This window comes from Phycodurus eques, chromosome 17 (assembly GCF_024500275.1).
Source record: "Phycodurus eques isolate BA_2022a chromosome 17, UOR_Pequ_1.1, whole genome shotgun sequence".
NCBI classification, from domain to species: domain Eukaryota; kingdom Metazoa; phylum Chordata; class Actinopteri; order Syngnathiformes; family Syngnathidae; genus Phycodurus; species Phycodurus eques.
In genome coordinates, this window is record NC_084541.1 from 13,007,829 (window position 1) to 13,031,184 (window position 23,356).

A 23,356-nucleotide genomic window follows, 5' to 3' on the forward strand; every position below is an offset into this window, starting at 1 on the left:
GCTCATGGGAAATTGGAATGCGGAAGTGAGCGCTCGCTTCGGTGGCTCTTATGTAAAAGTGGTAACATCTCTGTTAAATCCTCCGTTACTACGTCAAGGCTCGCGAAAATGGTAAAATGATTAATATCATTTTACCATTTATATATATATCTACACCACCACACTGCTCAGAGCACTTTACAAAGTCTCACATTCACCCATTCACACACATATTCATACACAAATAATGGGCAAAATGTCTAAAAATATATATATTGTTCAAATGTTTTTTTCAACTCATTTTAAAAAATATTTTTTGTTGCTACCGTCTGTTACATGACATTGAATTTAACAGTTAATAATAATAATAATACATACATTTTATCCAATTCTCGTAACTTTCGCATCGTTTCCCCATTAATTTACCATGATTTTAACACGGGTGTCCCTATAATCTGCTAATTAGTTAAGTAACTCTTTTTGAATAATATTTGTTGTTGTGATCCTCTTTTACTTCATGTTGAATGTAACGTAAAATTGAAACGATAACGTCAAAATCCAAACAAAAATATCCTGTCTTTTCCTGGTAATTTTGCCACTTAATTCTTGTAACTTAACTGTCATTTCCCCATTGATTTACCATATTTCTAATACAGGGTGTCCCTAAAATTTACAAAAGTAAAAAGCATATTTTCATAAAATGTACACTTTTAACATTTTATTCAATTGGAATACGAACAAATAACTGATATGATTTCCAGCATTTGTGATGCAAAGGTTGATGTTCTTTAAAAGAGTCACATGAACTTGATGCAATATCTCCAAATTGCCTTCAATTGCCTATGTGGCCAGACTTTATTAACATGTGGAATGTAAAATAAACAAACATAATTTTCATATTAGCCAGTTGCCCAGTTTCTGCTTTAATTATGCACGTGTAAGCGATTTCCAGCACTTTTACCGTCACATAAATTGACAAAGTAAATACAACGTCAGATTGTCATCAGCCACACAATTTGACTAAAACATGTCCAAAAATAGGCATAATTAATTTGATTCATATTGAAAAGTAATATGAAGAGAATTAATTCGGAATACAATTACTGTTCGGCATCATTCCGTGCTAAGAATGTCCCATTAGGTCCAAATAACATATTACTAACTCAGTTATTACATCCTTCTGAATTAACGTGGATAGCTAAATGTGAACAAGCCTTTCCACTGAACTATACTGACTTGTCATTATCTTTTCATTTTTTTATTGGCTTTTTTAGATTTCGTCTGAAAATCACATGATGAGACTTCTTGACGTTACAGTGCTTTGATCTCGGATCAAGTTTGAGGCTAATAAGACACAAGAGTTTCTTATTTTTATTTGGTGAGCCTGTTGATGTTGTCTGGCACGAGACCCTCCATGACGGCACGTTTTGACTCTAAGATCTGCAAAAGGGACCAAAAATAAATCTTATAATCCACAATAAATTCCATCATAAAAGTACAAAATGAGCTGCATTCACCTGGAAGTTGGCGCTGAGGCCGATGATGTTCTGCATGTTGGTGCTGTAGTAGCCCAGTGCGTACTGTCCGCCCAGCAGAGGGATGTCGTCCTTATCCACGGATATCTGGCGACAAAAAAACCACATGCATATTTTCAATAAACAAAGATGAAACGTGTAGAATGGGAGAAATCATAATTTTATCTGTAAGTGTGAATATGTTTTCTCACTTAGTTCTAATTGTCAGTTGATTATGGTAATTGAATCAGTCAAAAATGCCTGAAACAGACAATATAAAAGTTGTAAAATTAGTATTTTATTGACCGAAAAAGAAATTAGATCTCTAACAACTCAGCCAAAATTTTGGCTCCCACAGATTGGCTGATTCCCATGCGACAAACTCACCCAAAAACTTCTAATCTCAACTGGTCATAGCCAGTGAACATCGAAATTACTCAGTGAAGGCTTGGGAAAAAATTGCTGTTGCCTGCTAAGATGTGCAATTGAATCCATAACAATCTTTATAATGGTGGGATGGTGGTAACTACTGGTGCCATTTTTCCAATGTGGAAGATACACAAAATGACCATCAATTGCCCTCGTTCTGGAGTTCCGTGGCAGATCATACCCCGTTGGGGTGGGGATGAACACGATAAAGATAAGGGAGCAGCCTCACAGTACACTTAACTTGTTAATGATCTGAAGGCAATTGGGACCTCAGTCACCATGAAAGCAGTTGATAACACGCTATATCGTAATCGCACACGTACAGGCCTGCCTTAAGTGAGCCAGTGAACATCGAAATGAATCGGAGAAGGCTTGGGGGAAAGTGATGTGGTCAGATGGAACCAATGTTATGCCGTTACGTATTAAAAAGCGCTAAAGTCCACTTCTTTCCTTGGCGTTTCGGCTCGTTTACATCGTCTCTGAACATACACACTCAATTTCTGTGAGTAAAATATGCTAGGCGCTAATGAGTCACCTGAATGGCTTCGTCAATCTCTGGCAGCTCGTCCTCTCGAACCCACACAAAAGTCTCGTAATCGCTCGAGCTCTTAAAGCCGACCTGCGATTCAACAGCAAGGCATCTGTTTATTATTACCTCCGCCAAGCAAAAGGAGTTTAAATTCTCTCCTGGGATGTACCTTGTAGAGGCCAATCCAGTCCCACGTGGAAGACAGGAAGTCTTGCTGCACGGTATAGTTGAGGAGAGCGTCCTGGTCAGCGCTCCAGACGCCCTCAGGGGACACGTGAACCAGCGGAGTGTCAAAGTGTTTCCTCAGCTATGGTGACAAGAGCGTTAAAGGTTAGTTTTAAATACGTTTTTACTTGTCATGATGGTTAAACTGGCCTTGGCTAAAGCTATGCAGTCATCCGGATAGTTATTTTGAATCCCTCAAAAGTCAACAGGCGCACCTTTTTCTGCTCCAACGTAATAAATTCCATAAAAGTACAACCCCAATTCTAATGAAGTTGGGACATTGTGTTAAACAGAAATAAAAACAGAATACAATGATTTGCGAATTATGTTCAACCTATATTTAATTCAATACATTACAAAGACAAGATATTTAATGTTCAAACTGATAAACTTTGTTGTTTTTAGCAAATAATCATTAACTTAGAATTTTATGGCTGCAACACGTTCCCAAAAAGCTGGGACAAGTGGCAAAAAAGACTGAGAAAGTTGAGGAATGTTCATCAAACACCTGTTTGGAACATCCCACCGGTGAACAGGCTATTTGGGAACAGGTGGGTGCCATGATTGGGTATAAAAGGAGCTTCCTTGAATTGCTCAGTCATTCACAAGCAAAGATGGGGCGAGGTTCACCTCTTTGTGAACATGTGCGTGAGAACATAGTCAACAGTTTAAGGACAATGTTCCTCAACGTACAATTGCAAGGAATTTATGGATTTCATCATCTACGGTCCATAATATCATCAAAAGGTTCAGAGAATCTGGAGAAATCACGTCATGTAAGTGGCAAGGCCGAAAACTAACATTGAATGCCCGTGACCTTCGATCCCTCAGGCGGCACTGCATGAAAAACTGACATCAATGTGTAAAGGATATCACCACATGGGCTCAGGAACACTTCAGAAAACCAATGTCAGTAAATTCAGTTAGGCGCTACATCTGTAAGTGCAGCTTGAAACTCTACTATGCAAATCAAAAGCCATTTATCAACAACACCCAGAAAATCCGCCGGCTTCTCTGGGCCCGAGCTCATCTAATATGGACTGATGCAAAGTGGAAAAGTGTTCTGTGGTCCAACGAGTCCACATTTCAAATTGTTTTGGGAAATTGTGGACGTCGTGTCCTCCAGGCCAAAGAGGAAAAGAACCATCCAGACTGTTATGGACGCAAAGTTCAAAAGCCAGCATCTGTGATGGTATGGGGCTGTGTTAGTGCCAATGGCATGGGTAACTTACACATCTGTGAAGGCACCATTAATGCTGAAAGGTACATACAGGTTTTGGAGAAACATATGCTGCCATCCAAGCAAGGTCTTTTTCATGGACGCCCCTGCTTATTTCAGCAAGACAATGCCAAACCACATTCTGCACGTGTTACAACAGCGTGGCTTTGTAGTAAAATAGTATGGGTACTAGACTGGCCTGCCTGGAGTTCAGACCTGTCTCCCATTGAAAATGTGTGGCGCATTATGAAGCGTAAAATACGACAACGGAGACCCCGGACTGTTGAACAGCTGACTGTTGAACAGCCTCCAAAGCTTCAACAACTAGTGTCCTCAGTTCCCAAACGTTTATTGAATGTTGTTAAAAGAAAAGGTGATGTTTCAGCCATAAAATTCTAAGTTAATGATTATTTGCTAAAAACAATCAAGTTTATCAGTTTGAACATTAAATATATTGTCTTTGTAGTGTATTCAATTAAATATAGGTTGAACATGATTTCCAAATCTTTGGATTCTGTTTTTATTTATGTTTAACACAACGTCCCAACTTCATCGGAATTGGGGTTTTATAATACAAGTATTATTTGGAAAATAATGCTATGCTGTCGGTAGCTAGTGACAATGTGTAGCGCTGGATGAAGCTATGCGCTTGGCCGCAAACTCGTAAAGTCTTTTGAATCCCCCAGAAATCACAGTAACAGGAAGTTTGTCCGCACAATGTGCAAAATGTACTTGTATCATTTAAAAACGAATGCTATGCTGTCATTAGCTTATTAAGAAAAATGCTAACACTCTCAGGTAAAGCTCAGTTATTATCTGTGGATAAAGCTATGTGGTGCACCCATAGAACAAAAATGCTAATGATATGATACTAATGTAAGGCCTGGTTATGATCGGTGGATAAAACTATGCGGTTGTCCGTCTAGTCCCTCACCACCAGACTGAAGCTGGCTATGACAGGCTTATGGTCGCTAACTCCGTAGCTCATGTCGCTGGTGTATTTATCCTGGTTGACCACCAGGGGGTACTCATCCAGGCTGTCGTCCATGGCAGCCGACGTCTTGTCATTGTCGTCGTCTTCTGATGCAGAGTTTTTGGGCTTGACTCGCCACAGGATGCGGTCAGTCCAGGCCGGCTTCCTCTTCTTGCCGCTGTGTGACACAAAACAAGATTGAGGTCTATCATGAGCTTGTTATCCAAAATGTTAACCTTATGCTACTAACATGAAGCCTACTACCTGTGGATAAAGCTATGCGGTTGTCTGCATAGTCATAGGATTCCCTTGGAAATCAACAGCAACACTTTTAATAGCTGTAAAATAATGCTATGCTGATGTTAGCTCATTCGCCAAAATCTTATCCTCATGCTACTAACGTGAGGCCTAGTATCCATCCATCCATCCATTTTCTGAGCCGCTTCTCTCACAAGGTTCGCGGGCGCGCTGGAGCCTATCCCAGCTATCATCGGGCAGGAGGCGGCGTACACCCTGAACTGGTTGCCAGCCAATCGCAGGGCACATACAAACAAACAACCAGTCGCACTCACATTCACAGCTACAGGCAATTCAGAGTTGTCAATTCATCTACCATGCATGTTTTTGGGCTGTGGGAGGAAACCGGATTGCTCGTAGAAAACCCACGCAGGCACGGGGAGAACATGCAAAGTCCACACAGGCGGGGCCAGGGATTGAACCCCAGTCCTCAGAACTGTGAGGCAGACGCTCTAACCAGTCGGTCACCGTGCCGCCTGAGGCCTAGCAACTACTACATAAACTAGAAACGGGGTTCGAGCCATAAGTCTTTTGAGCTTCGACAATTGTGAGATAAGACACATTCGTCAACAGATCGTGCCAGTGTACCTAATTTTTTTGTCTGGTTTCTAAGGGCTGGAGAGGGGTGTATTGGAGGAGGTTGCTATGGAGACACCCACCTGGGTGGGTTTACTAGCCAGACAGAGAGCAGTGCCCAGGTGAGGGAGATGAGCAGGAAGAGGAGGGTGGTGCTGCAGCGCTGCGGGGGTCTGGGCCTATACATTGTTAGGGTCAGCGCCGCAGTGCTATTGCTAACAGACACACATGCACACACACACAACGACGTCACAAAGCAATTAACGAGGGGTAATGTGGTGCTTGCGACAATAACGCTATGCTGTCATTAGCTTCCATCCATGCATCCATTCATCCATTTTCTTTAGCTTGTGAGCCAAAATGTTTATTTAATGCTTCTAACGTGAGGCGCAGTGTGTGTATGTGTGTGTTGCTCGCTGTAGTGTGTGTGTCTGTGTGCTGGAGAATATCATTTGTCTACGATGCAAGGAACTTCTCCCCAACGTGGAGCCAGCGATCCCCTCCCGTAGGAGATATTTACAGGGACGCGAGCCGGCGCTGAAATGAAGTAAAGTCAAGTGAGACGGAGGACTAAATGGTACAGGAGAGTTGAACCATTCCTTCTGTACGTGTGTTATTCGCCGAAGTATGAACTAACAGCTGTTTGAAAACTGCAGCTGTTTGTTTAAATTCAATCTTCAGCTTGCAGTCGACGTGAGTGATGTCATGCACACTGTGAACGCGAGATTACAATGCACAACTTCACACAATTTGGACTGTGAAACTGTGTGTGAGTGTGTGTGTGTGTGTGTCTGTGTGTGTGTGTGTGTGTGTGTGTGTGTGTGTGCGTGCGCACGTGTTACCCCAAGTCGTAAGCATCAGAGTTTCGGCTGAACTTGTAGGTGGGTTTGAAATCCAAGGGTCCCTCCTCAAACTCCTGCAGAAAGGCCTCCTTATTCTTCATGGTGAGCAGCTTGAGGAACAGGAAGCACTGTACATCAGCATGCGTGTGTGTTGTCTATTTGTGTGTGCATGTGTGTGTCACCTGGTCCTTGCTCCACAGCAGGTTAAGACGTCCACTGTTGATGGACGAGCGCAGGAAGTGCAGGCCGTGGTCGGCGATGCGGAAGTTCAAGTCTCCAAACCAGAACACCAGCCTGTGTGGTGAGACGTAAAGCGAGACGTTCCTAATATTTTGACCCTCTCGTAGCTAAAATGAGGTGGCCAAAATATTAGAAATTGCCCTCTCTGATATATACGTTTCTTTCATTTTGTGTTTATTATTATCATCATGACATTTCTTTGCTAATTGGCTGGGTGAAGTCTATATAGAGGTGTACAATGAAATTTTAATGCTTGCGCTTTGGCGGAAATTCTTTATTTTTTTAATATATTTTTTTGACTGACTTGTGTCACTGACTCTGGGGCGGGCTGCGTGGGTTCAGTTCCCACGGTGTGAATGTGAGTGTGAATGGTTGTCCGTATCTATATGTGCCCTGTGACTGACTGGTGACCAGTTCAGGGTGTAGTCCGCCTTTCGCCCGTTGTCAGCTGGGATAGGCTCCAGCGCCCCGCGACCCTAACCAGGATAAGCGGTGTTGAAAATGGAAAATGACTGACTTGTGGTCCAGCACTCGGCGGGCGTCTGCTGTGTCAAACTCCTGTGTTTCCAGGATGTGCTCGAACTCGTCGACACGCTGCAGGGCGTGGCCCATGTGCGCGGCCAGGTGACAGTTGACAAAGCACACCTTGTGGCCGTAGAAGGAGAATCGCATCGATACCGCCCCTTTGTTACCCTAAAATAATAAATATAAAAAAATTCAACACATTTATTTGGTTTTAAATGAATCTAATTACATTTTACGTCAATACCCAGTATCCGAAGATCCCAGTGCGGGTGTATGTGCTGTGGATGTCTCGGATGTAAGGCAGGTGCGACTGTTTGGCGAACACCAACAGCAGCAAACCCTGCATCCTCACTGACGCCACCTGCATGCACACAAGGGGAATTACACACATTACACTACGCCCAAAAAGGGAAATAGTAGTATGTATAGGCCTATACTTCACCTTGACGAAGCTTCGCGGCGCCAGGGTATCCATGAAGACGTGACTCCACGAGTCCTCGACGATCAAGTCCGAAATGAACCGGATGGGCGTGGCGCATACTTCCTGCAGCCTGACACACGACAACGCATTTGGACTCACTTCTTTTTACAGGACATCTGCTTTTAAATCAGTTTCACATTTGTTTCTCACACTTTTACAAACATTTCCCATAGCTGTTCACATCTGTTTACATTAAAAATCAGTTTCATGCTTCTTTTTTTTTTCTTCTTTCTTTCTTTTTTTTTTTACATCTGTCTCCCATAAATGTTTACATCTTATACATCACATCTGGTTTAAAATCAGTTTTGTGTTGGTTTCACATGGTTTTACATCCATTTTTCATTACCTTTTGCATGTTTACATCACATCTGGTTTCAGATCAGTTTCACCTTTGTTCTACGTTTTTAAATAAATTTTCCATTAATTTTCACATATGTTTACATCATATCTGGTTTCAAATCAGTTTCATGTTTGTTACACGCATTTTTACATCTGTTTCTCATTAATTTCCCACATTTGTTTACATCACATCTGGTTTAGAAATTGTTTTCACCTGTTTGTACGTCCCTTTGACGTCCATAAAAACATTCCTTTTCAATTTTTTCCCCATTAGTTTCACATCTGGTTTCAAATCTCTCTACATGTCAAGGTCAAATCTGGTTACATTTCTGCTTCCATTTAATCTGGTTTCACATCTGTTTTCAGATCTATTTCACAGTTGTTTTCACTTTTTACACCCCTTTTCGTGTCAATTTTAAAATGTTTTATATCCAATTGCCATGAGTGATCACATATCGTTTTACATCTGCTCCCAGATCTGTTTTTCAATTTGTATTGATCTGTTTACAAGCCTTTCACGTTCACATCAATTAAATGTTTTGTGTAATTTCCACATAACATTTTACATTGCGTTCACATCTATTTGCATGTCATGCGGTTTCACATAAATTTCTCACCCAATCACGTAGATATCAGTGGGCGGTTGGATGTCGAGCTGCAGCAGCGAAGTAACGTCATCAGGAGGCTCTGCTGTGGCCACATTCCATGTCACCATGTGTAGCCTATCAACATGATCAATATTGGTAAATTAAAAGTGTATTATTTGTAATCATACTACCATTAAAGTTAGATTGGTAGGATGAGTTCAAGCAGATTAAACGTCCTCCCATACCCACATTTCATATCGTTTGTTGACACCTGTTTTTACATCCCTTTCACACCAATTGAATTTGTCCATTTAAAGTGTTTTGACTTCCGTTTCATTTATTTTCACATTGGTGTACACCACAGCTGGTTTCATATCTGTTTACATAATATTAGGTTATGAATTTTTCATTTGTTTTCATAAATGTTTACATCTTTTTCACATCCATTAAAATGTTTTTTGCATCCATTAGTTTTCACAAACGTTTGTTTCTACTCACCAGGCACTTTATTAGGTACACCTGCACAGTCTAATGTAATCCGATACAAACATCCTGCCCGCCGTTTACAAAATACAAAAATATTAATGCTCATTTTGATTGAAATGTATTAATTGAATCATACACTTTCCAGTTATTGTACTGTGTAGTATTTTGACCCAAAACAAAAAACACACGCGCACATATTGGAGCCTTGGTGGAGGTCCACCTGAAGGTGTGGGTGGGCGGTGCGAAGCGTGAGCATAGCAGAAAGGCATCATCCAGCGTGCGCGACATCTCCTCACTGGCCTCATCCTCTGAGCTCATGTCATCGATGCGGCTCAGAAGTTGAGCCAACCTCTGGCGGAGAAGCATTCTGGACGACGATGATGACGTGGACGCGCTGCTTGCCACGCTGTCCGAGCGTAGCCGGGCCCCACCTGACAGGAAGTCCATCTCCGCAGGGTAAACTAACTTCCTGTTGTCCTCAAAGGTCCGCTTGGAAAGAAGCGTTGCGATATGTCCTCCGCGAGCTTCCTTCCTTACTAAAAGCGGCGGTGTTGTTTTGGCGAAGGAGGTTTAAGTGAGGAATGTGGAGGCTGGTGTAATAAGCGGTTTACCCGGGAGGCCGCCATTCCGCAATCACGGGCCGCCAACTAATGAGGGGACAATGGCATTAGGCTTCTTTTGGCCACGTTCCACTTTTCCACTCATGTGGGTGACAGGTCAAACAGTGTGCCGACATTCTTGTCGGGGTGCAAGCACAAGTGCTGTCCCTTTCACATCCACTTCAAATGGTTTTACTGTACTTAATTTTCAAGTCTGTCTACATAAAATCTGGTTTCAAATCTCATTCACGTTTTGACATTTTTTACGCCCCTTTCAAATGTTTTTGACGTTTCACATTTGGTTTCACGTCTGTTTACATGTCATCTGATTTCAAATCTGTTTCACATATTTTCAATTCTTTTCATCCCTTTAAAGCCTTTTTAGATCTATTTCTCATTCGTCTTCACATCTGGTTTCATAACATCTGGTTTCAAATCTGTTTCCAAGTATATTTCGCCTTTCTTATGGGCTTTTCAAATGTTTTTTACACCCATTTCAAATTCATTCCCACATCATGACATCTGATTTAAAATCTGTTCACATGAGATCTGGTTTCAAATGTCCATCATGTTTTGTTCTTATTTTACATTCCTGTCAATTAGTTTTACCTTCATTTTCGCATCTAGTTTCACATCTGTTAATATAACAGTGTCACGTTTGTTTTTTTGTGTCTGCTTTAAAATCTGTTTTCCGTTTATTTACATATTTTTACAGTACACCTGATTTAAAATTTGTGTAATCAATTTTATTCATCCATCCATCCATTTTCTGAGCCGCTTCTCCTCACTCGGGTCGCGGGCGTGCTGGAGCCTATCCCAGCTGTCATCGGGCAGGAGGCGGGGTACACCCTGAACTGGTTGCCAGCCAATCGCAGGGCACATACAAACAACCAACCATTCGCACTCACAGTCAGACTTACGGGCAATTTAGAGTCTCCAATGAATGCATGTTTTTGGGATGTGGGAGGAAACCGGAGTGCCAGGAGAAAACCCATGCAGGCACGGGGAGAACATGCAAACTCCACACAGGCGGGGCCGGGGATTGAACCAGGGTCCTCAGAACTGTGAGGCTGACGCTCTAACTAAGCCGAAAGGTGAAGCTCTCGATTTAACGGTCGATCTATGTTCCTACCCTCACCTATGGTCACAAGCTTTGCGTCGTGACTGAAAGAACAAGATTCTGGATACAAAATTAGTTTCCTCTGCAGGGTGTCCGGGCTCTCCCTAAGAGATAGGGTGAGAAGCTCGGTCATCCGGGAGGATTTCAGAGTAGAGCCGCTGCTGCTCCACATCGAGAGGAGCCAGATGAGGTGCTGGGGCATCTGATTCGGATGCCTCCCGGACGCCTCCCTGGTGAGGTGTTCCGGGCAGGTCCCACAGGGAGGAGACCCCGGGGACGACCCAGGACACGCTGGAGAGACTATGTCTTTTGGCTGGCCTGGGAACGCCTCGGGATCCCCCCGGAAGAGCTGGATGAAGTGGCTAGGGAGAAGGAAATCTGGGCGTCCCTGCGAAAGCTACTGCCCCCGCAACCCGACCTCGGATAAGCAGTAGAAAATGGATGGATGGATGGATGGATGGATGGATGGATTTTTCCTAATAAATGTAGCAAAGAGTGTTGCATTGAGGTAAGCAAGTCACATGCAGGGACTAAAGTGAAGGGTTTGTAAGGGGATCAGTGAGGTGAAGAATGGCAGTTTTATTGCACAAACCTACCACAAAGCCTTTTACAATGGTCAGGGTCATGTGAGTTCCTAACATGAAGAACAAGAAGTACAAAAAGCATGAACTCACCTGCACTTGTCTCTTCCTCCGCTTGGGAACCTAGCAGCACTCATGTTGTCCCCTGCGCACACAGACACACACACACACACACACTTTTAAACCTCCATACCGGTCGCCATGGATACAGTCAAAGCTGCACATGTCATCTGTGAAAGTGATTTTGTAATCACCCAGAGTGTCATCGTCGTCAAAGAAAGCAAAGCCCACAGCAGGCACTGAAAACAAATTCATTCGTTCATTCATCTTCCGTTCCGCTTATCCTCACTCGGGTCGTGGGCGTGCTGGAGCCTATCCCAGCTATCTTCGGGCGAGGGGCGGGGTACACCCTGAACTGGTCATCAGCCAATCGCGGGGCACATAGAAACAAACCACCATTCGCACTCACAGTCAGACCTACAGGCAGTTTAGAGTCTTCAATCAACCTACCCTGCATGTTTTTGGGATGTGGGAGGAAACCGGAGTGCCCGGAGAAAACCTACGCAGGCACGGGGAGAACATGCAAACTCCACACAGGCAGGACCGGGCTTTGAACCCTGGTCCTCAGAACTGTGAGGCAGTTGTGCTAACCAGTCTTCCTGCGTGCCACCCACTTGCAAATTAATAATCAAATAAAGTAAAAATAAATAAAAATGTTGTGAAAGTTACTGTTTATATCAGACGTGGATTCTATTTTGTGGTCCAACACAAATGTTGTGGTTTTGTGGTTATTATCAAAAACGCAATATTTCATTTTTAGTTTCAATCAGGGCTCTTCAGAATAGCTCCATGTTTGTGTTTTGGGTCTTTACCCAAGCTTGCTGACAGTTTACACCCGATTGTTTTCATAGGTCTTGACATTTCACTGTACCACGGACAGATTCAAGACACCCCGTGCCGGATGCAGCAAAGCAGCCCTACTGTATATTACATTCTGACACTGGGGGGACACATTTTTGAACCAGAAATATCTTTTTAGGTCTTGACATTTCATTGTGCCATTCATTGAGTCCAAAAAATCCTGCGCTGGAGGTAGCAAAACATCCCAAGAACATACTTTATCCATAGAGAGTCGATGTTTTTTTTTTTGGGGGGGGGGGGTCTTGAGATTTTATTATATCCCGTACAGACTGAAAGACACGGGTGTGGTAAAGCAACCCCAGAACAGGCTTTCTGACACTGGGTAGCACATTTTAGTGCCAGAAATGCCTTGACAGGCCTTGAAATGTCATTGTACCATTCACAGATTCGAAAGCAAAGCATCCCCAGAACACAGATTGTCCTTCGCCAATCTTTGATGGTTTGAGCTTTGTATTTTGTGTCTTAACCCAAGATTTCTGACACTGGGCATCACATTTGACTCCAGAATGCCTCGATAGTCTTAATATTTAATTGTGTCCTGTATAGATTTAAAGACACTAAGTTACAGATGTGACAAAACAGCCCCAGAACATAACCTAGCCTCCTCTGTGTTTCACAGTAGGAAAAACAACCTGCAGCTGAGACTGAGCTTTCGGACACTGGCAGCACATTTGAGCTCCTGAATGCCTTGCTAGGTCTTGAGATTTCATTGTTTCCAACACAGATTCAAAGACACCCCGTGCCGGATGCAGCAAAGCAGCTACAGAACATAACAAATCATTTTTAAGTGACAACAGAGGCATCCAAGGGTATTTTCAGTACCTGCGTCTTGGTTACTGGTGTGGTGAGGCGTCCGGAAGAAGCTGCAGACACCTTGTGCGCAGATGACGAAGATCTCCAAGGAGGAGTCCAGAGTCTGGATCGGCGTACTTCCTGACACTCCCGTCGTTGGAGCCGTGGACTCGCTGTTCTCGCCGCCCCTGCTGCACACAACAACAGCAACGTGCTGTTGCTGCATGGGGGACTTAAAGGTGGGATCAAGCTTATGTTGTAGGTAGCTTGAGAAGCATTATGTCATTTGTGAATGGACACATTTGTTGAGTCAACATGACACATGCAGTTTGACGGGGAAGTTGAATGACTTTTCAGAAATCAGGAACACATTTTGAAAATTCAGCCCCCAAAGCCAATTTCACTTAGCAACATCAGATTGCGGTAGACTTTCATAAGGAGACACAAAAAGTCTTAAGAACACATACCCTAAAATGAGGTGGCCATTTTAAGTTCAGTTTGGCGATATTCAAGTGTCCTTCAAAGATAACCTTGTCCTAGAGATTTTGTTCAATTGCTTCCAAGTTTGAACCTTGTATTTTTTTTTTCAACATTTTGTGAGTGGAGGATTGTGGTGGAGTTGGTTGACTCAGCGTTAAAAACACAACTAATGAGTTGTGTTTGGGGTCACTGATGGTGTAGTGGTACACTCGCCTGACTTTGGTGTGGGCAGTGTGGGTTCAGTTCCCACTCAGTGACGGTGTGAATGTGAGTGCGAATGGTCGTCCATGTCTATATGTGCCCTGCGACTGACTGGCGACCAGTTCAGGGTGTAGTCTGCCTTTCGCCCGAAGTCAGCTGGGATAGGCTCCAGCGCCCCGCGACCCTAACCAGGATAAGCGGTGTTGAAAATGGATGGATGGATGGAGTTGTGTTTGGAAAGTCAGCCCTCAAAACCAGTTTAACTTAGCAACATTAAATTTGGTAGATATGGATATCATGAGTAGACTCGTAAAAAAGTGTCAAGAAGCTATGACTTAAAAATGACAGGAAGTCAGGCCTTTCGGTTTGAAGCTGCCAATTTTGACCATTTCCAGGTGTCCATCAAAGACAAACTTGCCCAAGAGATTTTTCCCAACTGCTGCCAAATTTGAACCATGTATGCTAGACAGACAAATAAGGCTAGGTTATGAACGAATTTAGTTTTCAAGATGTTGTGAGTGAATGGTGGCGAAGTCGTTTGACTAAACATAAAAAAGGCCAGTTTGACTGATTTGTTGAGTGCGGACCATGGCACTGAAGTTGGATGACTCACCACAAAAACAAAAAAAAACTGATAAGTTGTGGTTAAATTTAGCACCCAAAATTAGTTCCACTTAGCAACATGAAATTTGGTAGACATGTCTATCATGAGTCGACCCACGAAAGGTAACCTACAGTATACCCTCAAAGGCACAGGAAGTTGACCATTCGAGTTAGAAGCAGCCATTTTAGGCTCAGTTTGTCCTTTTCCAGTAGTCCTTCAGTGGTTGTGAATAAAATCTACACTACCATTAAATATATGTAATATAGATATTTTCAGCCTCGAGGTCATGAACTTGTCACAAAATGTCTCTGTAAGCAGGATTTGATGTAATCTTTGTGGACCAAAGCCTGATTAATTTTACCATTAGTGTGCAAAGTGTGTGTTGGTGTGTGTGTGTGTGTGTGTGTGTGTGAGTGCATGTGTTTGTGACTGTGAGAAATAGAGATTCATATAGTTGGAATTTAATATTCACACGTGGAAAAAAACTGTAAAATACATTTCTTCACTTGTCTCTTTTTTGTTTTGTTTTATTATTTTTTTCAATTCACGTTTCCAATGTACAGTTTATGTTATTGGAAGATAACGATGACAAAAAAAAAAAAAAGGCACAAATCCACAAGAAAAGATCTAGAAAATGCAAGGGGCAAGCTAACACACGATTGAGAGAGTTGAAGGAGATAAAAAATCATTTTGGGAGTGTTACTGTTACAATTTTGGCCTTTAAATGTGAAGTTTAGCTTGGAATGACAACAGCACGACGACAACATTTAAAACAACAACAAAAATGTTTTTTTTTTTAATGCCGTCCTGCAATGCGGTCCTTGTGCGGGGAATACAGTACAATACTTTATGGAAGCCTGGAGATGGCTTGTAAGTCCGGAGAGTGGACAGCGAACGTGCTGATTTGTTACCTTAATCATCTTTTCAAATTATGTATTCAAATATTTTTAAGGGTTTTTGACATATTGCACAAAAATGGTATATCAATAGGCTTCTGGCTCGGACATTTTGTACAAACGTACAACAAAAACAGTCACATCACTGAACGTAACACGCACGCACACACACACACACACACACACACATACACATGCACGTACGCTCATGCACACATCTCAAAAACAATAGGCCAGAGGTCGATCTAAAAACAGATAAAAATGAAAAAATCCCCCGAAACAGAAACAATGGAGTTGGGACTTTTTCGTCATCATGGCAGTTATTGCTATCGCTGGATAACTTCGTTTATCCAGTGGAGAGAAGGTGACTCGCTAAAGCCTAGTTCCCACAGCAGTCCAGTTCGGTCCAGTCTCAATACGATATAATTTTGCCAACAATATCCCAGTTTCACGATACAGCTATATTTTCATGACATCTATGTCACAAAAAAAGTTGATAGGCGTTATTAAATATGAGTCCGACATATAGCTGATATTATAGCATTTTGTTTTCTGTAGTCATCATTCTATTTAGTATGTGTACACATTTAATACGTAATAAATCGTGTTTTCACCAATTCTCATAAAATTTAAAGTTGTCGGAAAGTTGTCAGTCCGCTACGATAATGCTATTTTTGATAACAATACTGTATTGCATGATACATCGCGATATTATTGTCGCGCCTTTGGTGTATAACCTTAGCCCAGTATGGTACCCCATCATAAACGTGCCAAGAAATGCAAAAGTACAGAACATTTATTTTGTTCAATTTTACATATTTGGCAATGGAAAATGATCTGTCCTTCACTTAGGAGTTATTGTGTTGACCAAATGTTCTGCATTCACTATTTACGAGAAATGCATCCAAGGTGCTGAAGTACATAATTTTTTTTGTATACACTCACAACATCCCTCACGTAGTATCAAATTATTGTGTTGAAATCCAACTTCTCCTGTTTGGCATTATGACTCACACGCAATTTTGATCAAAATAAACTATTGCGGATGAAAACATCCGCAATAGTTTCCCCTGTTAACTTTTAACTGTTAACTGCCAATGGAAACATTCTAAATTGCGTACCGAACTGTGCTTCTCGGTGGAAACGGGGCTTTAAAAATTGAATTAATTGGAGAGTATGCATGTTTAGTCCTCATGCTAAATGAATGCTAATTCCTTCATTTGGAAAAACTTGTGAGATCACACACACAAACGCACGCAAACACACAAGGTCACAAAGCAGCAGAATATTACCAGGGCAAAAAAAAAAACCAAAAAACACAACTTTTGACCTGCCGATTTGTACCACTGTAGCAAAAAAACAAAAACGCTAATGACGCTAAAGGAAAGAAAAGATGTAATGAAAAAATAAACACAGCATCTGGTGGGGAGAAAAAAAAGTCCCGACTTACAGACAAAATCATTTTAAAAACCCTGTTGATATATTATCTATATATATTTATATGTACAGTATATAAATACTGCATTATTCAACACATTGACTCCCCCCACTCCCCACCCACCCAGCATAGTGCGTATATATGTACAATTTCGGAATAGCTTCAGTAAATCCTACATGGCAGAGATAAATAACTTTCTGTGGTTCTGGGAATGAATTGACAAATAAATGAATCTATTGATTTTCTACCGGACGCCTCAGAGCTGTCAGTGAACGGGGGAAGGACGAAGACTAGAGAGGAGGACTTTACTGGGTCCGGCTACCTGAAAACCGGGCAGTACCGAGCGAAGGAATTTGGGACGGAGGGTCGTCACGTCAGGATTGGGAATTTGAAGGGGACGGCCAGATGTCGCGTCGGTTGAAATGGGAGGAGGACTTCAATCCGCTGGTGTCTCGGTATTCGGGTCTGAAAGAAAGAGAATGCAGCATTGAGGAGAATGCTCGATTTTGGCTCAGCTGTCATAAAAGACTCATCAAAGCCTACAATGTTGACCAATTTCCCCCAGGGTAGGTGGAGTCGGTTGGTATAAGCATTGGAAATTAAGGCCTGCCGCACACTGAGCGATGCGGCCGAACACGCCTGAACTGGACAATCGTGCAAAAAATTGGTGCATTTCAGTGACAAGAGAGTGACAGAGACTCTCCGCACTTAGCTTATTAGCCACAGCTGCATAGTGTAGATATATGTAGTTAAGTATTCATTCAAAAACGTACATTTTGTTGTGAAAGGTCATGTGATGCAACATGGCATTTTTTATTGGCTGTTGCGATGCTGTTCACCTGACGAATTTTGAATCGTGCCAATATTTGGGCCTGACGGGCAGCCATTCATGAAAAGTAATCGCAGAAGCCCGCACACTGCGTGAGAGTTCAGTCATGTTCGGTTGAGTTGCTCAGTGTGTGGCAGGCCTTAGACTGGTAGAGAGGTGATCATGAATGTGAATTAATTTGACCTTTAAACTCTAGTTATTTGGATTCAAATATTGCTCAAAATCACCAGTAGCTACCAATCACCGAAAATTGGCAACAAAAGTTTTTACTGCTACAAAGGAGGTCAGAAAATGTTCTTGGACGCCAAACACCTATTCTCACGCCGACATTCTTCAAGTTCAGCAGGTAAGGTGACGAGAATATTATTAAAAATGATTAGGGTTCTTGAGGTGACAACCATTTGACCACGTCCATCAAATATTCCGTAAAGATTATCTAAAAATTGGGACTGGTCGAGCGGTCACAAGGAACATCCTCTACTTTAAACAGCAAAACCTATTCTAAAATATTATTGAGGATTAAAAAACTGAAAAATAATCAATTCAGTTGGGTTCTTTCATGCCTTGGCCACGAGGGGTTAGTATAATACAGAAAGACATACTGCAGGTAGTCGGTCTCAACAATATGAGTCGTTTTTTTGCAGAGGATAAAGAATATATGCCCGGGAGTATTGTCGTATGCTCTTTCTGCACGTGTTGCTACTGCTTGTGTTCAAATAAAAGTTTTTTTAAAAGACAATAATTACCGCTACATCGATGCTACTTTCGTTAGCCCCTCTATGGTGTTTTGTATAGTGTTAGCATTAAGCTAGTGGATGTTCACAGACGAAGTTGTTAATGAGGTTTGGTTAAATACACAATGTGTAATTCTCTTTGGTATCTGTTTCGTTCTACAGTAAACTTTAACTGGAAGTGGCAATAAACAACTTGAATTGTTCATTATCTGCCACACTGCTCTTTTTTGTTAAGTTTGCCCTCGTAACTCAAATTGTTGCTCGCAACTCAAGACAAAAGATTGGCCCTATCTTGAAAAACCTTGTAAGTTGGGTTACTCGCAAGTCGAGGTACCATTTTCTTTTCTTTTCGAGAGCTATGACAAGATTTATTTTTATATTTGTCCACCAGATGGCACTAATTCCCCCCCCCTTTCAAAACACACCACAAATAGTGAGCGCCTCACTATCGAACTGATACCGTGATCGCTCACCTGATGAGCAGCAGCATTCACCGTCTTGGGGGGGCGACCTCAGTCCTCTAGCGCCACCATGCCTTTCACCGGATCCTTCACTCGCATCTACAAGACGAGCCACACTCAATGAAGATATTCCACTTCCTCGCGTCCTTCCCTTCAGTCCTTCCTTCGTTCCTTCCCTCCATTACCTCGTCCAGCTCCTTGCGCGTCTCCTCCTCCATGCGGCGGATGTCCTCCATGTTCAAGTCGATCCACTTGTCAATCCAGCAGAACAACTGACGGTGGAAGTTGGTGAACAGGCGCTTCTCTTGCTGCAGAGGCACGTAAAGGAAATTGAGTTGCTGCGTTGGGTGGCGGCCGACCCAAAACGGACCTTTTGGATGAAGCTCTCCACTTTGTTCTGCAGGCCCCACCACTTGAACTTGACCGTGACCAGCTTGTAGGCACACATGTGTGGGCAGTCTTTCTTGTTAGGGAGCTCCTTCTGCAGGAACAAACATGTATGTGTCAATTCCTGCACAACGTTTAGACAGCGTTAGTGATCAAATATATTCATAAATCATGGCTGAAATACAGGTGTAGCGACCAAACCACTTAATGTCCTAGTTATGAATGCTCTGCATTGAATTTCATTCTCTGTTTCTTTATTGTTTTGATTTCTCCAGCAGCTTGTTTAGGTGGCAAACTTGGGCCAAAATTAATTGCTCTCTGCTGGGTTCTGCCAGGTAGGAAGCGACCATACAACGTTATAACTTCGCAACTATTTATGTTTGCTATTATCTTGTCTTCAAAATGGTCCATAAAAGACAGGTTGAGACAGCAAACTTGTCAGATCTGATCTAATGTTGCCCTCTGCTGTTATTAAACACATGTACAAATGTCAAGAATGCTTCAAGACACAGCCATCATACAACATGACCTCATTAGATCTTTTTTTTTTTTTTTTTTAAATTTGAAAAGGTTCATCAACAAACATTGCGCTTAGCCTCAAATACAAGCCTTAGCGAACCTATACGATGAAAGACCGTACCCGCCAGTCTGGTCCTAGTGGGCCTCGTCCCGTCTTCACCGACTTGTACCTGCAGGGATCCTCCTCTGGCTTGTAGTCCTGCCGAGAAAATACAAAGAACACTTCACATCAAGATGGTGTGCTTCAAAGTCCGCACCAGTGGTTATCGAAATAGATTCTCAACCTTGGGCTCCACTTGGCTTCTGTCGGCAATGTCAAGATAGACCACGTCCACCTTCTTCCAGGTTTCTGCATCCAAACTGTGCACCTGAAACAGTGACACGGCTGCTTTAGGAATGCATGGCTTTCTGCGCTCAGCTCACATGGGAAAGCAATTCACAAGTTCTGACTAGAACTCGGAGAAAGGATCGAACAGTATATTCCACGTCTTAGCTGCCATTCATGGGATTCCTGTAAAATCTAGAAGAGAATGTCGACTCAATTTCTGTGGTCAGTTCACTCATGAAAACAAGTCATGAGTGCTGACTAGACTAGACTCGAAGGGATTGTACAGTTTACTTCCTGTATCAGCTGCCTTCCATTGGTTCTCTCAAATCTCGACAGTCGACTAACACGGGAAAACAAAGGGTCACAAGTGGCGACTACAACTCGAAGGAGGGATCATACAGTCTGTTTCCTGTTTTAGCTGCTTTCCATTGGTTCCCAATGGAACTAGAATGTAGAATCGCGTTGTGATGTCAGATCACACGTGAGAACCAGTCACGAGTTCTGACTAGAACTAGGAGACAGGATCATACAGTGCATTTCCTGCATTAGCTTCACGGCATTGGCTCAAGAGTTCAAATAACATGAAGACATTTCCGACAACACCAGCAACAAGGACACTCATGCAAAGCTCATTGTTACGTTATCCTGGCGTCCCAGGTCGGGTTTGTGCCACGTTTCGATCTTGATCAGGAAGTTGTCCTTCATGTATTCATTCTGCCGAGGGAGAAGAAACAGCGTCGGCGGTGACGGTGAAGAATAATATGGACAGACTGACAGACAGACAGACGCACACACACACACACACACGGTCATGGTGCCTGACTACCATTGCTGTCTCTATGAGATCAAATGTCTGTCGTCAGCGATGATGTTCTCTCCAAGTACATTTGAACATTACATTTACATTATACTTACGGTGATAACTATGTATCCAGGTGGAAGAAAGCAGCCAAAGAAAAAGAAAGAAAAAAGAGAAGACGATTGAGGGATTTTGAGACAAACAGAAAACTTGACGATACACTGTATTTCTTTTGCGTGTGTCCGTCCGTGTGTGTGCGTGTGCGTGTGTGTGTGTGTGTGTGTGTGTGTGTGTGTGTGTGTGTGTGTGAGAGAGAGGATCAGGTGATTGCATGCCTCCTCTCTCTGGCTGGACATCCAGTAAATTATTCAGGCCCTCCATCAGGGTGCCCCAGAAGCAAGAGACTAAGCCGACGTTACATGTATTCTGTTTTTTCATGTAAAATGGACAAGAATATGTTAAACCACATCATTAACATTAGCCTGGAGTACACAGGAGTGCATTGGTGTATGCTCGTTAGGACAACTGTGCTGTGAAACATGATACCGTGTTGGTGTGAGTGCGTGTACATGTATGTGTGTGTGTTACCTGTGCGACAGTATGGGTACGCATTCCAAGCTTTCTCGTGGATGTTGAGGGCCGAAGCCGGAGCTAACATTCTGACGAAGGACGGCACTTTACTGCAAGACGAGAGTGAAATACTTTTGGTTTCGGGACATGGAAATCGGGGTGTCGGTAGCTGAGTTAATGGAGCTATATTTTTTAATAAGTAGGGATCACCTATGAATATCTTCAGAGTGTGAAATTAATCTCAGCTGTCTAATATACAAGGTTCAAATTGGGTAGCAATCAGAAAAAAATCTGTAGGACAGGTTTGTCTCGGAAGGACCCCTGTAAATGGTTAAAAACACTAATATGGCCGCTTCAAACCAAAATGGAAGACTTCCTGTGTGTTTTCTAGCATGGCTTTTGAGACTTTTATGTGGGTCTACTCATGATAGACATGTCGACCAAATTTCATGTTGCTAAGCAAAACCAGCTTCGGGGGCTGAATTTCCAGAGTTTTCATGTTTTATGGCGAATAATCAAACTACGCCGCCATGCTCCGCCCACACAAAATGCCAAAAACCAAAATTGCTCAACAGCTAGATTCGCCATCTGTCTTGTATAAAAGGTTCACGTGTGCTAGCTATCAACCAATATGTTTGTGACAAGTTTCTCTTTGAAGGACCCCTGGGGAAATGGCCAATAGGAGCCTAAAATGGCCACTGCAGTACTTCAGTGCTAAATGGCAGACTTTCTGTGTCATTTCCAGTGTGGCTTCTTAAGACTTTATTGTGGCTCTACTGGTGATAGACGTGCTACCAAATTCCACGTGGTTAAGTCAAATTGGCATTGGGGGATTGAATTTTAAACCCCTTCTGCCCCCTCCTCACCCTTCTGTTACAGCTGTCATCCTACCTTTTTTTGTGATGAACATGTACATGCGCATCCTTACCTCTGCAAATGGTAGATTTTGTGCGTGTATTGCCCCTTCTCTCCATCTTTCTCATAAGGTTCGTTTTTTAGCACCTCCACGCCTTCGCCGCCTCCTGTCTCGTTCTTGCTGGCCTCGGCCACAGAGTACAGCTGGCCCACTTGGTACTGCCAAGGGAGACAAACGCTTACATGTTATTGATTGCTTCATTTTTAAATTGACTGTATTCTTTATCAAGCTCTTATCCCTCCACACACACCCCAACATCTTGCTGATCCATGTGACTGCGGGAAGTGCAGAACAATGGCGGCCTTTCTTTCTTAATCGCATCTAATCCACTGCGTGCGTAACCTCGGCGCAAATCCGGACACAGGGCTTGGCGACGTCTTTGTTAACGCGGGGTCACAATGCGTTCAATGACACCACCTGCAAGCGAGGACTGCTGTGTTGACAGTTATGATTTGGTTTTAGAGTCAGAAAAGCCTGGTTTCATGCTGCCTTCCTGGCAAATATGTAAAAGTAGAGTACAGCCCTTAAGCCATGATACAAGTGCACATCGACAGCCTTTGCAGCCACTGCGTCTTGACGCATTTAGATAATTCGACGCATGGAGACCTTAGCGCAACAATTGCTTGCAACACAAAAGTGGCGTAACATTGCGCATCTGATATTACATCAGAAATTGATGGATTTGTGGGTCAATTGTAAGCCCATGTCCCACATCTGTACATTATATACAGTGACAGCGAGCCAGGAAAAAAGATTTGAAAAAGAAAAACTGTGTGAAAAGGGCTTGTGTCAAAGGTTTTCATGTGAGGCAAACGCATCCAAAATGGCGGGTCAACTTCGAGGGGGTAAAGGATTCAACTGTGAAATTAACGCAGTTAAATGCCATTTTCCATGTTCCTTGCCAATACCATTCTGCCATCAGGTCAAACTGTTGCCCCAA

General features: G+C 42.7%; 2 protein-coding genes across 6 annotated transcripts in view; both read right to left on the reverse strand.

Moving 5' to 3' along the window:
* Nucleotides 1-755: 755 nt before the first annotated feature.
* inpp5kb (inositol polyphosphate-5-phosphatase Kb) lies at nt 756-13,447 on the reverse strand. Of its 5 annotated transcripts, XM_061702040.1 has the most exons (13): nt 13,285-13,447; nt 11,635-11,686; nt 8,786-8,890; nt 7,791-7,899; nt 7,593-7,709; nt 7,341-7,516; nt 6,766-6,877; nt 6,584-6,693; nt 4,830-5,046; nt 2,621-2,758; nt 2,458-2,541; nt 1,497-1,601; nt 756-1,419 (listed from the first exon to the last, which is right to left on the reverse strand). In XM_061702040.1, the coding sequence occupies exons 2-13, from the start codon at nt 11,676-11,678 to the stop codon at nt 1,351-1,353; spliced, it is 1,386 nt and encodes a 461-aa protein (XP_061558024.1). In that variant the 5' UTR covers nt 11,679-11,686; nt 13,285-13,447; the 3' UTR covers nt 756-1,350. The 5 variants fall into 5 exon arrangements, with proteins under 5 accessions (XP_061558024.1, XP_061558022.1, XP_061558025.1 ...); XM_061702038.1 differs by lacking the exons at nt 11,635-11,686; nt 13,285-13,447 and adding an exon at nt 9,462-10,034; XM_061702041.1 differs by lacking the exons at nt 11,635-11,686; nt 13,285-13,447 and adding an exon at nt 9,436-9,459.
* A 1,838-nt stretch (nt 13,448-15,285) lies between these two features.
* Nucleotides 15,286-23,356, reverse strand: part of pitpnab (phosphatidylinositol transfer protein, alpha b) — a 12,658-nt gene continuing 4,587 nt past the window's right edge. The window contains exons 3-12 of the mRNA XM_061703098.1: nt 22,429-22,574; nt 21,519-21,610; nt 21,047-21,054; nt 20,771-20,845; nt 20,088-20,171; nt 19,925-20,002; nt 19,268-19,378; nt 19,083-19,205; nt 18,910-18,996; nt 15,286-17,338 (exon numbers count right to left, since the gene is read on the reverse strand). Of these exons, the coding sequence (XP_061559082.1) occupies nt 18,949-18,996; nt 19,083-19,205; nt 19,268-19,378; nt 19,925-20,002; nt 20,088-20,171; nt 20,771-20,845; nt 21,047-21,054; nt 21,519-21,610; nt 22,429-22,574 (765 nt within the window). The 3' untranslated portion in view covers nt 15,286-17,338; nt 18,910-18,948. The remainder of the gene's footprint in view (nt 17,339-18,909; nt 18,997-19,082; nt 19,206-19,267; nt 19,379-19,924; nt 20,003-20,087; nt 20,172-20,770; nt 20,846-21,046; nt 21,055-21,518; nt 21,611-22,428; nt 22,575-23,356) is intronic.